Here is a 14,514-nt window from a genome sequence, read left to right on the forward strand (position 1 = left end):
TCCAACAGTACAGTACAGTATACCTGCTTCATACCTGTAACTCCACATTCCAACAGTACAGTACAGTACCTGCTTCAGGTGTACCTGTAACTCCACATTCCAACAGTACAGTACAGTACCTGCTTCAGGTGTACCTGTAACTTCACATTCCAACAGTACAGTACCTGCTTCAGGTGTACCTGTAACTTCACATTCCAACAGTACAGTACCTGCTTCAGGTGTACCTGTAACTTCACATTACAACAGACGTTTAGGTCATTCATTCAAGTCAGCACAACCCCAGAAATGAATTACAAATGAAATGACCTAATGCAATTTATTTGGTTTTGCCGATGACTGGATCTGCGTGCTACGGTACATCTCCCCTACCAATAGTGGCCCTCCAAATCACATCTAGGCCATAAACAGCAGGTGGATCCACTGATAATCAGGCTAGGTGGTAACTTAACTGCGGTGGTGGAGGGTGAGCAGCAGCACTAGAGGCGGCAGCACAGACATTGAGCATGCTTATTTTAATGATCAATCTATCGACTGTGTTCCAGCTTGGATCAATAGAACCAGGCAATGTAGTATACTTTATGTTCTTATATATTGGTATCATTATGAAAACACATTTAGTCACCCTGAAATAAATACCATGACATTTTTGAGGGGCAATGCATGGCTTTCCGAATGAACATCAAAAGTCTATGGACGAGCCTAATTAAAAATAACCTGTCGCCAGCAAGTGTATGGACTTTAATGTTTGTTTAGGGCAGTTATGATGTAATTTTTTCTGACAGCCAAGTCTATGGACTTAATGTTTGTTTAGGGCACTAAATCACGACGTAAGACTAATACAGTGGGCACCCCATATTTCACTCAATTGAGACTTTTGTATTAGTTATTAAAATCGTAGTGTTTTGCCACTTATTTGGGGTCATGTTGGGAATGGCTGCTCTACGGTACACCCTTCCTATAAGAGTTTTTCTTTGTGTTGCCTTTGTGTTTAGCTGGTTGTGACATAACCCTTCTTGCTGAGCACGCTAGCTAGCTAGCTAGATAGCTAGCTTGCCACTACCTCTCCCAGAGCGCAAGTATGTAGGTCAGCACAATGTAAACTGTGTTGACTTGTTATTGCCTGGTGTTGAGACAGCATTTCCTGTTTGAATCCGGGGGTCTTCCTCAGCTGACCTGAGCGATTGATCCTCTGCTCAGCCAGATACCACCCCTCCCTCCCTCCCTCCCCCGCTCTTGAGATGCTGCACAAACAGTCACTTACACTTAGTAGCCGGCGCGCTTTCCCCAGAAAAACCTGTAACGCGGGGCAACAAGCTCATTCAACGTCTCCCACCACTGACCCCGGTAAAGGGCTTCCCTTTAAGATGGGAAATGTCAGTTATAATTAGATCTTCCCTGGACATGACCCTTTGATCTCAAACCCCCTCCCCCCCACCCGTTGATTGTCGGAGGCCTCTCCACAAAAGGCCGCCTTGTTGACCAGATGCATCTTGGGAGAGCGGGTGCTAGGCGACAGCCTCACATGCGGCTTCAAGGTTACGGCTCAGCCACAAGTTTCTGGAACTGGCCTGATGAGCTCAATGTTTTGGGATGAATTTTGCGGATTTTGGGGAGAATTCCCCCCATGAATCTCTTCATTATTTGGAGCCGTCCACATCCGTGGGGCTGTCAACATCGGCCGTGTGAGGTCAATGCGCTCGGTGAGTGTGTGTGTGTGTGTGTGTGTGTGTGAGTGTGTGTGGGGGGGGGGGGGGGGGGGGGGAGAGGGTGGTTGCATGCTGCTTAGAGAGCAGTAGTGAGGAATGGAAGTGGCGGTGAGAGGAATTCTCTCTAAACAGTGGCAATATTTATAAACAGCACGAGAGAGAGGAGAGAGAGAGAGATGGAGGGGGAGCACCGGGTTCTTTTTGGAGCGGTGTTGGTGGGAACTGTTCTTGTAGAGCGTAGCCAGGGCTGTCAAGCAGCAGCCAAACAGTGGAGAACACTGATCCCATCATGCTCTCCTCTCTCTCCCACCGCTCCTTGTTAGCGGGCTGAACAGGTCAAGAAGTACGTCCGTGTTTTCACTACCCCGCTTCTCCCTGGAGAGCACTCCAACATGCACCACTCTCTGTCCATTTACAGATGGGTAGGGGGGGGGGGATTCATGCACCACCAAAACACCCTCCCTTGTTTCAGAAGCCTTTTCTCTCCTCCTCCTCCACCCTCCTCTCGTTTCACCATCGATGCAATAATGTCACCCGGGCCTCTCATAGCGTCCCCACCTGAGAGCTGATGAATGGTGTCCCGGTACTGTACTATACGCTGTTATTATGTGTCAATAGCTAGCCACATAATAAAGTAACCATTCATTCCACCGTTTGGCTCCCTTCCAGTTTAGTTAAGCCACAAGACCCTAATACAAAAGAAATCTAATGCAAATCTTTGCCCATTGCCACCCACAAATTGCTGTGTACACCGAGTGCCCCAAAAACCACATAATCATTAAAAGTAGCCAAAGCCCTATCATTTTCCAGTTCAATGGCTAGACGCACACTTTGAGAATTAGCCTTTAACCACACGAAACAGCAGAATGTAATGGCCATCTAAAATATTTCAGTGTGAAAGCAGTTTCTTTACTCCCCCCCCCCCCCCCTCCCCTTCTTGATAAAAATCACAATGTTTCTAGTCAGATGCGTGGTAGAATTCACCCAAACCACTGTGTCATTATTCTTCCTTTATGTGGGTGTGCAGTAATGGGTGCATGCGGTCGGGGGAAAACCACGTCAACCTGCCACAATTGTTTGATCAAGCAATGATACAGCAATGGCTGTGTCATTGACCATGATACAGCAATGGCTGTGTCATTGACCATGATACAGCAATGGCTGTGTCATTGACCATGATACAGCAATGGGCTGTGTCATTGACCATGATACAGCAATGGCTGTGTCATTGACCATGATACAGCAATGGGCTGTGTCATTGACCATGATACAGCAATGGGCTGTGTCATTGACCATGATACAGCAATGGGCTGTGTCATTGACCATGATACAGCAATGGCTGTGTCATTGACCATGATACAGCAATGGGCTGTGTCATTGACCATGATACAGCAATGGCTGTGTCATTGACCATGATACAGCAATGGGCTGTGTCATTGACCATGATACAGCAATGGGCTGTGTCATTGACCATGATACAGCAATGGGCTGTGTCATTGACCATGATACAGCAATGGGCTGTGTCATTGACCATGATACAGCAATGGGCTGTGTCATTGACCATGATACAGCAATGGGCTGTGTCATTGACCATGATACAGCAATGGGCTGTGTCATTGACCATGATACAGCAATGGGCTGTGTCATTGACCATGATACAGCAATGGGCTGTGTCATTGACCATGATACAGCAATGGGCTGTGTCATTGACCATGATACAGCAATGGGCTGTGTCATTGACCATGATACAGCAATGGGCTGTGTCATTGACCATGATACAGCAATGGGCTGTGTCATTGACCATGATACAGCAATGGCTGTGTCATTGACCATGATACAGCAATGGGCTGTGTCATTGACCATGATACAGCAATGGGCTGTGTCATTGACCATGATACAGCAATGGCTGTGTCATTGACCATGATACAGCAATGGGCTGTGTCATTGACCATGATACAGCAATGGGCTGTGTCATTGACCATGATACAGCAATGGGCTGTGTCATTGACCATGATACAGCAATGGCTGTGTCATTGACCATGATACAGCAATGGGCTGTGTCATTGACCATGATACAGCAATGGGCTGTGTCATTGACCATGATACAGCAATGGGCTGTGTCATTGACCATGATACAGCAATGGGCTGTGTCATTGACCATGATACAGCAATGGGCTGTGTCATTGACCATGATACAGCAATGGGCTGTGTCATTGACCATGATACAGCAATGGCTGTGTCATTGACCATGATACAGCAATGGGCTGTGTCATTGACCATGATACAGCAATGGGCTGTGTCATTGACCATGATACAGCAATGGCTGTGTCATTGACCATGATACAGCAATGGGCTGTGTCATTGACCATGATACAGCAATGGGCTGTGTCATTGACCATGATACAGCAATGGGCTGTGTCATTGACCATGATACAGCAATGGGCTGTGTCATTGACCATGATACAGCAATGGGCTGTGTCATTGACCATGATACAGCAATGGGCTGTGTCATTGACCATGATACAGCAATGGGCTGTGTCATTGACCATGATACAGCAATGGGCTGTGTCATTGACCATGATACAGCAATGGGCTGTGTCATTGACCATGAATTCCGGAATTCAAAATGTATTTGAGTAAAGTACAAAAGTATCGGCATCAATGTGTACTTAAAGTACCAAAAGTAAAAGTACTAATTTCAAGTTTTCAAATGTATACAAATATTTAGAAAATAGCCGAAATGCATATAGGGCTGAAGTGATAATTTTTTTAGCAATTATAATAAAAATCATCAAGTAACTAGTAAGTATTATTTGCAAGAGTTGTAGCCTACTGTAGAAATAAAAGTATTGGATATTGGAAATACTCATGTAAAGTCCAAATACCTCGGCCTGGGCCGTGGCTCCCTGGCCGGTAGCCCGAACCTGGCCGTGTGCCGCGGGTTCGACTCCCGATCCCGACGGCCTTTACTGCATGACACTCCCCCATCTCTCTCCCCCATTTCAAACTAAAAGTCTGATTTATGCATGGTCATGCATCGTGTCTCGCTCTCGTTTCTCGTGTGTCGTTTTGCTCCGTTACGGAGAGTTGGTTGATTGATTGAATACTTTATTGGCAGAAATGTAAACCGTACAGAGTACGGTCAAACACGTCCAAAGGGATCACCCACAAAAGTCCTTGCGGTCTTGTTTCCATTTAGGTCCTGAACTTGTTCTGTTCTTGAGGAATCGGGTTCCGTCCTGATTGCCAAACTGCCAAACATGAGCATGAATAGCTCATGAATACCTCTTCATGGTCATGGAACCTATTAATGTCCAGTCTCATAGGACAAAGACACAGAGACAACTATCTTTGTTCTTAAAGTAAACTCCCTTTAGAAGGCTGCCAATGGTTGCCATCTGTGGAACATTTTTCAGCGCCGAGTGGGAACATGGATCCACTGTCTCGTCTATATCCACTTAAGTAGGGGTGTGGGGCGGGGGGGGGGGGGGGGGGGGGGGGGGGGAGTAAATCAAAAAGACCACATTCTCCTGTGAGTCTGTCTGTCTGTCCTGGCTTAATAATCGTATCCATTTAGGGTCCAGGACGCTGATTAGACAGATGACCAACTGATGAAAGACGTTCCCAATATGCGACCGTCTTTTCTGGTTCTTTGACAGGACACTTCATAGCTTTCATCGACCGTAGCCTCGACCTGCTGGTAATTGTTAACATAGTAGCATGCACTGAGCGGCTTGGCTGTTCTGTGTTGGCACGACACAAAGGTTCCTTACATTGTGGGAAAGGAAAGGAAAGGAAAGGAAAGGAAAGGAAAGGAAAGGAAAGGAAAGGAAAGGAAAGGAAAGGAAACGATAGGAAAGGAAAGGAAAGGAAAGGGAACATTTTAAACAAACACTAAAAAGATGAATTGTAATTACTGGCCTTGTTACATCAGCTGTATAGAGCAGGTGTTTTCATCTACGCACTCCCCAGGAAAATGTGTAAGAGCAACAAGACATGTTGCGGAGATTACACATCTATACATGCGTCTCATGTCTCCGTTTCCACAGCACCGTGCAAATAAACACAACAAGAGAGGGAGGGGAAGGGTATATATCCATGGAGCCTGGAGGGCGGATGTCTTTGCTCTAATAGTGTTTGGCAGGGCTTTGGGGGGGTCTGTTTTTTCAAGCCTGGGAGACCTAGCAAAATGCAAGAGTATAGGTACGTGCATCCAGTCCAGCTGTGCTTTTGTTGTCTCTGTTGGAGGTGGGGGGGGGGGGGGGGGGGGGGGGCAGGGTGTGGTCCGCCATACAATCGGTCATTACACTGCAGTGGTGGCGCTAGGCCCAGATCTGCTGGATGGAACATAGTAAAGCATGAGTCTTAAAAAGATGGTCTGGGGGCCGAAAATATACCTTGTAAGTTTCAATACAGATTGATATTTTTGGCAAATGTTTGATGTAGACCGAAAAAAAAGAGCAGACCAAGTACAGAGACAAAGTTCAACAAGTTGTCTAAGTATTGAGGGTTTAAATGGTTAAACATGAATTCCACGTATTGTATAGAAACATCCTGCTTCATCTCTCTTTCATCTTTTGGGGTCCACATGGCCAGAGAAGCGTTTGAAGACCCCTGCAACAAAGTGTCTTTTTTACTTTCAGAGTAGAGATGTAGCTTAAAGTCAGACTGCAGTGGCTTTTTCTGCCATTTTATTTTGAAGTTTAAGTTTGAAAGTTTAAAATGTCTGGATGTCATCTTGAATGAGAGTAGTAGTGTAATCAAAATCAGCTGTGTTTGGAGGAACGTGCAGGTATGGGAATCAAACGGGTACATGAAATCAATTAATTTCATAAGGGTAGCTTCTTCTTCTGTCGTATGTTCTTAGACCTTCAGCTCCGTTGCAGCAAGCCAGTCCAGTGTGTCATTGTCTAGGTCAATTAGCCCACGGTCGCCATTCGGTGGCCGGTATATAGGGCAGCTGGTCAGCACATGTTCAACAGTCTGTAATGGTTCCCCACATTCGCAGTGGGCACTGTCTGTGAGACCCCACTTCTGCATGGATGCACCAAAGCGTCCCACACCCGTCCTCAGGCGGGTAGCGGTACCTCATCACGCAGCACGTTTTCATTCAAAGGAAGTAATTCAAATTGGCTTGTTATGTACTTTTGATATTATCACTAGGTCTTTAACTGTGGTCAGCATTTAGATCCATTCTTGAAGGAAAAGAATAATGCTGCTTTAGTCATTCCACAGAGCCTGCTGACTCCCATTTCTGTGTGTGTGTGTGTGTGTGTGTGTGTGTGTGTGTGTGTGTGTGTGTGTGTGTGTGTGTGTGTGTGTGTGTGTGTGTGTGTGCGCATACGTCTTGTGTGTGTCTCAGTCTGGCTGTTACTGTAGAGTGTAGATCAGTGGTTCTCAAGATATACAAGCTTGCAGCACAGCACAAAGTGATGCGCTGTGAGATTGTGCATCTATTTTTTGAATAGCCAACATATACATGGATGAAGTGGTAAAATGATTGTGATGCTGTATTAGGCTATTAGCACATTTCGCTGGAGCCCCAAGGACCCCTGGGTAGTCCTCGGACCCCACTTTGAGAACCAATGCTGTAGATAACTTTACAGACCACCCACAGGGGAAGAGAATACACACATCTGAGGATGATCAGGCATGAGACAGACAGTGACACAGAGATGTTTACCATGGTTCTTGTTGGGAGATAACACATGGTGACATAATGGTCCATACAGGTATTTTTATGATTAAGGAGGGTGTAGGAAAATCGCTGGGTATATTTGGAGAAATTACACACACTGGAGCTTCTTTGGGGTTGTGCGTGCACGGCGCGTGTGTGTGAGCGCGCATTATGAGTGTCGCATTATGTGGGTTGCGTGTTTGTGTATACGTTGTACTTGCTCGTGTGTTGCTTTGTACTTTCCTTTCTTTATTCACATGCATGTTGTTGACAGTTAATTTGACTTTAACCACACGAAACTGTTGCTTTTCTATTCTGGTGGGGCGAACATTGGACAAAAATAAACGATCTACAAGCTTGTAGATCGGGCAAAGAGCTTGGTGTAGAGGGAAGTATTGATGGATCCCTGGGCGACCCCTGGTAACAAAGTAGAGTAGTTAAACTAGTATAGAGTGACTGTGGCTGGTATGGCCGACAACGAATTATCGTTGGATGTCTTCCCATAAAATATAACGAAAACCTTTTTACAAAGAAACACTTTGCTTCATTTCCTTCTCTAGTACCGGATACGGAGAATGTCTGCTGGACGAACCTTCGCCTTCAGGGAGAACCTATGACATGCCCAGCCTCTTCCCCGGTCAGATCTACAACGCCAACAGACAGTGTGAACTCATGTTTGGACCGGGATCCCAAGTGTGCCCCTACATGGTAGGTTGAAGAACCCTAACCCTACATTGTAGGTTGACACTGCATTCTGTTTCACAGATGGTTGGATGCACAAACATAAATAAAACAAGATCATTTTGAGTAGTGATTCTGATTCAGTGTGCCTCGGTAATGCCAACCTCCTCTATTCCTGAGGGTGGGTTACATTTATCGTCTTTTGCACCATCTGGACGATATGACTGTTCCACGGCGTATAGTTTAAAACGACGTGTTTAGACATCTCAAATGACTCACCGGTCTCGAATGGGAGCACCACAGACCATAGCGTCATGCCCCCCGTCATGCCTCCCCCTCTCTCAGGTGCTTTTTTCCCCTTTCCACAGCGAGGCTATTATACATGATGAAGTCATACACACAACAAAGCATGCTTTCTGCTGTTTTAATAAGCAGAATGTGTGATCTACTGCTTGGGGAGGGGGCGGCGTTTCACCAGTCAATTTGATGTGTGAAGCTTTTAACGAGCCACGGAGGAGATTGAACATCCCCAAAGGGTGCAGGTTAAGAAAACAACTCTCTGGTCCCCCTGGTGCGGTCTGAGGAGCGTTGCTCATCTTACTGGTGGCTGGTGCAGGCTAGAGACCGCCAGAGCAGTGGTGGACAATAACTAAGTACATTTACTCCAGTACTGTATTGACTTGAGCACATTACTTGCGCAAGCAGAGCGCGCAAGTAATGTGATCGGCCTGGTCCATTTGTCGTGACAGCCGTTCCGCCATTTCAGGACCCCCCCCAGAAAAACATCAAATCTGTGCCCGTATTGCTGGACCAATGATGACGAAATGACCATATTTCTTACGTCATCATTTAGAGCTAGTCATACACGTATTTCTTACGTCATCATTTAGAGCTAGTCATACACGTATGTGTATGACTAGCTCTAAATGATGACGTAAGAAATATGGTCATTTCGTCATCATTGGTCCAGCAATACGGGCACAGATTTGATGTTTTTCTGGGGGGGTCCTGAAATGGCGGAACGGCTGTCACGGTTTTTGGACCAAAGTGACCACAGAATACCGCTAATCAACTTACAACTACACACTTTATACAGTATAGAGTATAGAGTATATATGTATACATATATAGTATATGCCTATATACTATATATATATTATATATATTTCTTACGTCATCATTTAGAGCTAGTCATACGTATACTATATACATAATCAATAAAAAATAAAATACCAAATTGTGCCTGATCTGCTGGGACCAGAGTACGTGGTGTGTATGTGTATGACTAGCTCTGTCATACATATATATGTTCTACTTTATGTACTTTACTTATGTACAGATCACCTAAAACAGACCTTTCAAAATTAAACACATTTCTCGAAAACATGGTAAAGTATATATCATCTCCGACTTCTGCAATTTTGATAATAGGAGATTTCAATGAAGACCATAATACTGAGATAGAAAGAAGTATAAAGACCTACATGTCAAAATTAGGCTTTAAACAATTAAATACAAATTCAACTACAGATTACGGAAATATTTTAGATCATGTATATTTTAACAAATGTGAAAGTATTAGTATAGAAATTTAAGTTAGAGACACATATTACTCTGATCATGATTTAGTATTAATATCACTATAGTCCAACATGAAATAGATTTAAAATTAAAATAAAAATTTTAATTCAGTTTATATACTTTTTTTTATAGGTGTTTACATGCATAAAGTAGATAGGTAGTAAATAGTTACACCTAATAATTACACATTTCAAATGTTCCTTCACAGAGATATTGAGATTCCACCGTTTACAGAAAAAGTATACTGTATAACATATTTTAATTCAGTTTATATACCTTTTTTTTTCAACACATATAAATGATTTATTTGTCTCTGAAAAACAAAAAGGGATCCAGAATATATCTACAACAATAAAACAGTATTTCTTATATAGATAGAAACTAGAATCATACTTAATACTAAATGTTTACATGTATAGTAGGTAACAAATAATTACATCTAAACATTAATCATTTCAAACGTTCGTTCACAGAGATACTGAGATTTGACAGTTTACAGCGGGCGAAAACATTACATGCGCGCTCTGCTTGCGCACTAGTTGGCCATTTATGGCCTACTAGTGTGCAACAAGCAAGTATGCACTCGACAGAGTGCAGTTCTAGTTTATTTTGTTTCCAAATAGCAATATTGGGGGTGCATACTTAGTTTAGACTAGTCATTGGTTAGACATGGGTTAAGGTTAGGTTTAGGTGTGCTGCCCCATGGGAGGTTAGGTTGGATTGCATACTTAGTTTAGACTAGTCATTGGTTAGACATGGGTTAAGGAAGGTTAGGTTTAGGTGTGCTGCCCCGTGGGAGGTTAGGTTTAGGGTGAGGGTTTGACATAGGTTGTAGTTGTAGGACTAATGACTGGTCTAATCAATGACTAGTCTAAACCGAAAACTAGTACTGCACCCCAATATTGTACTTTTGCAGGGTGCAGTTTAGACAGTTTTTGGTTTAGACTAGTCATTTATGCACCCCCTGCAGAACATTTCTAGGAAGTGACTCTTGGGACTGAAACAACAACAAAATAATTGCTGTTTACAAACTGATGCGTTTGCGGACCCGAATATCAGAGAGAATTTCGGGTGCGCCATTTCCCCCACTGTTTTCGGACCTACTCGGAAAAACGCAGCAGTATGCAAGGACCTTTAAGCCCTAATTCAGAAATAGTGAAAATGGCTGATCTACAAGGGAGCTTGCAGATCTGCTAATGCTAGTGTAGAGCTGCTAACCACATTATTTTATGTTCTTTATTCAAATATAGTACAAATAGACGATCTACAAGCATGAAATGCGGTGTGAATTTGTAGCACTTTTAGAGCTCACAATCTTCTGAAGATTTCTAAAGATCTTTTGAGCATTTACTTGTTGAGTATCCACTTTGTCCACCACTGCACTATAGTCATGGTGTGGCTAAATCTCCCGGAGAGCCGGTAACAGGCACCTAGGTGGTTGTAAAAGTTCATGTCTGCTTTTCTTGTGGCTGCACTGTCCATAAAAGCAGTTACACACTAATTTCACTGCGGTACGAGATCCTGTCAGCACGGGATATTTATGCTCTGATGTAAAATTGTCAGATGATTTTCCTTGAGGAGTGGTTTGTGAGGTGACATAAACCCCAGGTGGGTCCAGGAGGGAAAATCTAAAATATCGGAGTTGGAACCTGAGACCTTGACCAGCCCCATTTACCCGCTGAGAGCTTTTCATGAGGTGGACAGCCGCTGCCACCGCCGGCGGGGGATTGGGGGTATTAAAATAGATTATATCATGGTGGGACTACGTGACTGCCACCCAGAACTTAACATTTTGACTTTGTTCCGCAGAAACAATGCAAAAGGTTGTGGTGCACGAGTGCAGAGGGGGACCATAAAGGATGTCGCACGCAGCATATGCCACTCGCCGATGGGACTGACTGTGGTCATGGAATGGTAAGTTATAATGTACAGTACAACTGGTGTCTATAAGATCATTCTCAAAAAGTAGTATTTTTTCATTTTTTTGCCATCTCAGCTAGGCACTTTATAGTGTACTTTATGTACACTATAAGTATACACTTTATTGTGAACTTTGAGCAACTTTGGGCAACGCAAAGGTAAAGGACAGAATTAACTAACTTTGTCAGATCCACAGTATCCTGGGCTCAATGTGTGCAGCAGACACAAATGCTTGTGGAAATGAAGGTCTCAATTTTTGCAACTTCTTTATGTTTTTGAATTGCCATTTCATGTGTTTTCAGTGTGGGGAAGAATTATTTTAGTGCTTCTGCACATTTCAACAGAACGGAACAGAACATCATAATCTCTCTCTCTGTAAGCACTCAGAACAAGTGTGATTATTTTAATCGTGGTGAACACCAGGACAATTTGGGAAAGAATGTTGAAAACCGCGACATTTTAATATTTTCCAGATACTTGAAACGGGGACAATCCCCAGCCAAACCGAGACATCTTCTCACCGTGTAGAGAAGAAAGTGTGATCCTTTCAGGCCTGCTGCTTTTTTCTTTCCCCAATTCACTTCTAACTCCCAGCAGAGAAGAATAACTTAACATGCATTTAGTCTCCAGCTGCATTCTGGTCTAAGGCAGCCCATGTAAATGTGGTCAGGTGATGGCCCTGGTTAGGAAACCTGAAGCTTTTAGCCTCGGCCTTGTTGTGGGGGCCCCCGTCTATCCCATTAGCCTACATGTTCTCCTCGCTTTGAGATGCTATGGTAATTAAGTGCTAGTGGTTGGCATAGTATGGATGTGTGTCGAGGTTAGGGAAAGCGAGAGACAGAGAGAGAGAGACAGAGAGAGAGAGAGAGAGAGAGAGAGACGAGGGAGGGTCTTGAGGGGGGTAAGGTGAAGGCACGGACGCCTTTGAAAGAGGATGCCGCCCGCCGTTCACAGTTGAGTCACCTTGTTGTGAACCCGTGACCCTGAAACCTCCTTAAAAGACGGGTGAGTGGGTCAGTGGTCAGGCTGTAACAGAGCCCAGAGGCTGGGACCATGGCCGCCTTAAAGGGGGGGGGGGGGTGTACGTAATGTATGAGAGAGAGAGACGGGAAAGGAGAAAGTGAATGGACGTGTGTGTGTGTGTGTGTGTGTGTGTGTGTGTGTGTGTGTGTGTGTGTGTGTACCCCTGGATGTAACCCCCTCAAGGAACTCATCCAGGAGTTTAAATACTATGTATTTATTTATTTAAAATAATAATAATAATAATTACAAAAAAACTCTTCTTGACAAATCTTCTCTTAAGGTCACACAATCCTTTCAGAAGAGGGTCTGCTGCCTAAAATGTATCAAATTGGGAGTCCTTGTTTGAGAATCACTGGTGTAAAAACCCTAATCATGTCGTCTTTCTACGTATGTCCTTGGTCTGACTCCCCCGGGTCACTTGACCACCGTGGGTCTGGGAACAGCTCTGTGTCTTTCCAGGGACGAGCCGTTAACAGTGGATAGCTAACATCTTAATCCAAGCACAACAACAGGGTACAGGACCCTGTCCCAGGATAACAGCTCCCATACCACCCTGTGTCTCATTAACTGGCCTGTGTGGGTGGGAGGGGGGGGTGGGAAGTCATACACCATAGCAAGGGTTTGAAAACTTCTGCTACATTAGACTGAAATACATTAGGTGAGGAATGGACAGAAATTAATGTAGAATGAAAAATGCACTTTATGGAACATGAATAATTTTTTTTATTGAATATTACAACCATATATGGGTAAAACCTTGTCTGTTAAAAGTACAATCTGGGACTTATTTTAATGAATATAATGTTATTTTATTTTTAACCAATCTGGTAGAATGTTAAGCCTATCCTATATTAATATTGCCTATTGGATGGGTGGACGGATGGACAACATGCACTGATGTCAGACAAACAGAAACTGCATGTGCATGTGCTTAAATTCACATTTAGGATTTTTTTCAGAGATGATAGAAGTGATGATAGAAGAAGAAGGTGATGGATGATGATGGTCATGGAAGGGGAACCTTCTGAAAGCTTCACGGGCAAAGATAATCAACTTCAAAATCTAAAAAAGACGGTCAAAATGACCTCTCAGACATGCTAGTGCTATAAGACTAGAGGGTGCGTTGGTCGGTATAGGCCGCAGAGTGTCGGGTACCGTAGGTCACCTGCTGTTTGACCTACATGTGACGTAGACATGCGGGCACGTCGGATTGGACACATTGTTAGTCGGGAGGTTGTCACAGCTGTCTGTGTCTCTGTCAGGTGTCGGACATCAACCTTACGGGCTGTAAAGAACCCTTTGACAGCTCCTTTGCTTTCATGGCAACACCACACGCTCTACATGAGACATTTATGTGCCACTGTTGCTTTATGTAACTTGAACAAAGCAACTGTGTGTGTGTGTGTGTGCGTGCGTGCGTGCGTGTGTGTGTGTGTCTGTGCGCGCACGCGTGTGCGTGTGTAGTGGCACCACCTTTGTTTATGGTGCTGGGGGCTCAGTGTCATCCATATTCAGGGGACTCTTTTGAAGTGAAGAGAGTTGAAAGAGGGGGGGGACCCAGTACGGGCACCTCACCTGCCCCATACAGAGGCCTTTCATGTGGCCACGCTGCGCAGTACCAAAGCTTTCCCTGTGTCTACGTGCATTTGTGCATGAGTGATATCTTTGTGTGCATGTTGCGTGTGCTCTCTGTCAGGTCAGACCCCCCCCGCCCCCTCTCTCTCTATACCCTATCCTGTTTCGTTTTACTTCACGTCATATTTAGTCTGTTTATCTGTCTGTGTTGCTGTTTACATGCTCAAGCTTCCACAGTTTTGTTCTCGATTAATTCAGATTAAATTCCATGGAAATACATTTAATTTAATTCATCAGGGCTTTATTTGGCATGGGGAAACATACGTTTACATAGCCAACATGAGTGTAACA

General features: G+C 44.2%; 1 protein-coding gene across 1 annotated transcript in view; it reads left to right on the top strand.

Moving 5' to 3' along the window:
* Window positions 1–14,514, top strand: part of LOC310857790 (A disintegrin and metalloproteinase with thrombospondin motifs 20) — a 156,209-nt gene that overhangs the window by 38,985 nt on the left and 102,710 nt on the right. Inside the window, 2 exon segments of the mRNA XM_083763675.1 lie at window positions 7,944–8,091; window positions 11,455–11,559. Coding sequence (XP_083619801.1) covers window positions 7,944–8,091; window positions 11,455–11,559 — 253 coding nt within the window.

The sequence above is a fragment of the Protomyctophum parallelum genome (genome assembly GCF_964188405.1).
Source record: "Protomyctophum parallelum genome assembly, chromosome: 4".
NCBI classification, from domain to species: Eukaryota; Metazoa; Chordata; class Actinopteri; order Myctophiformes; family Myctophidae; genus Protomyctophum; species Protomyctophum parallelum.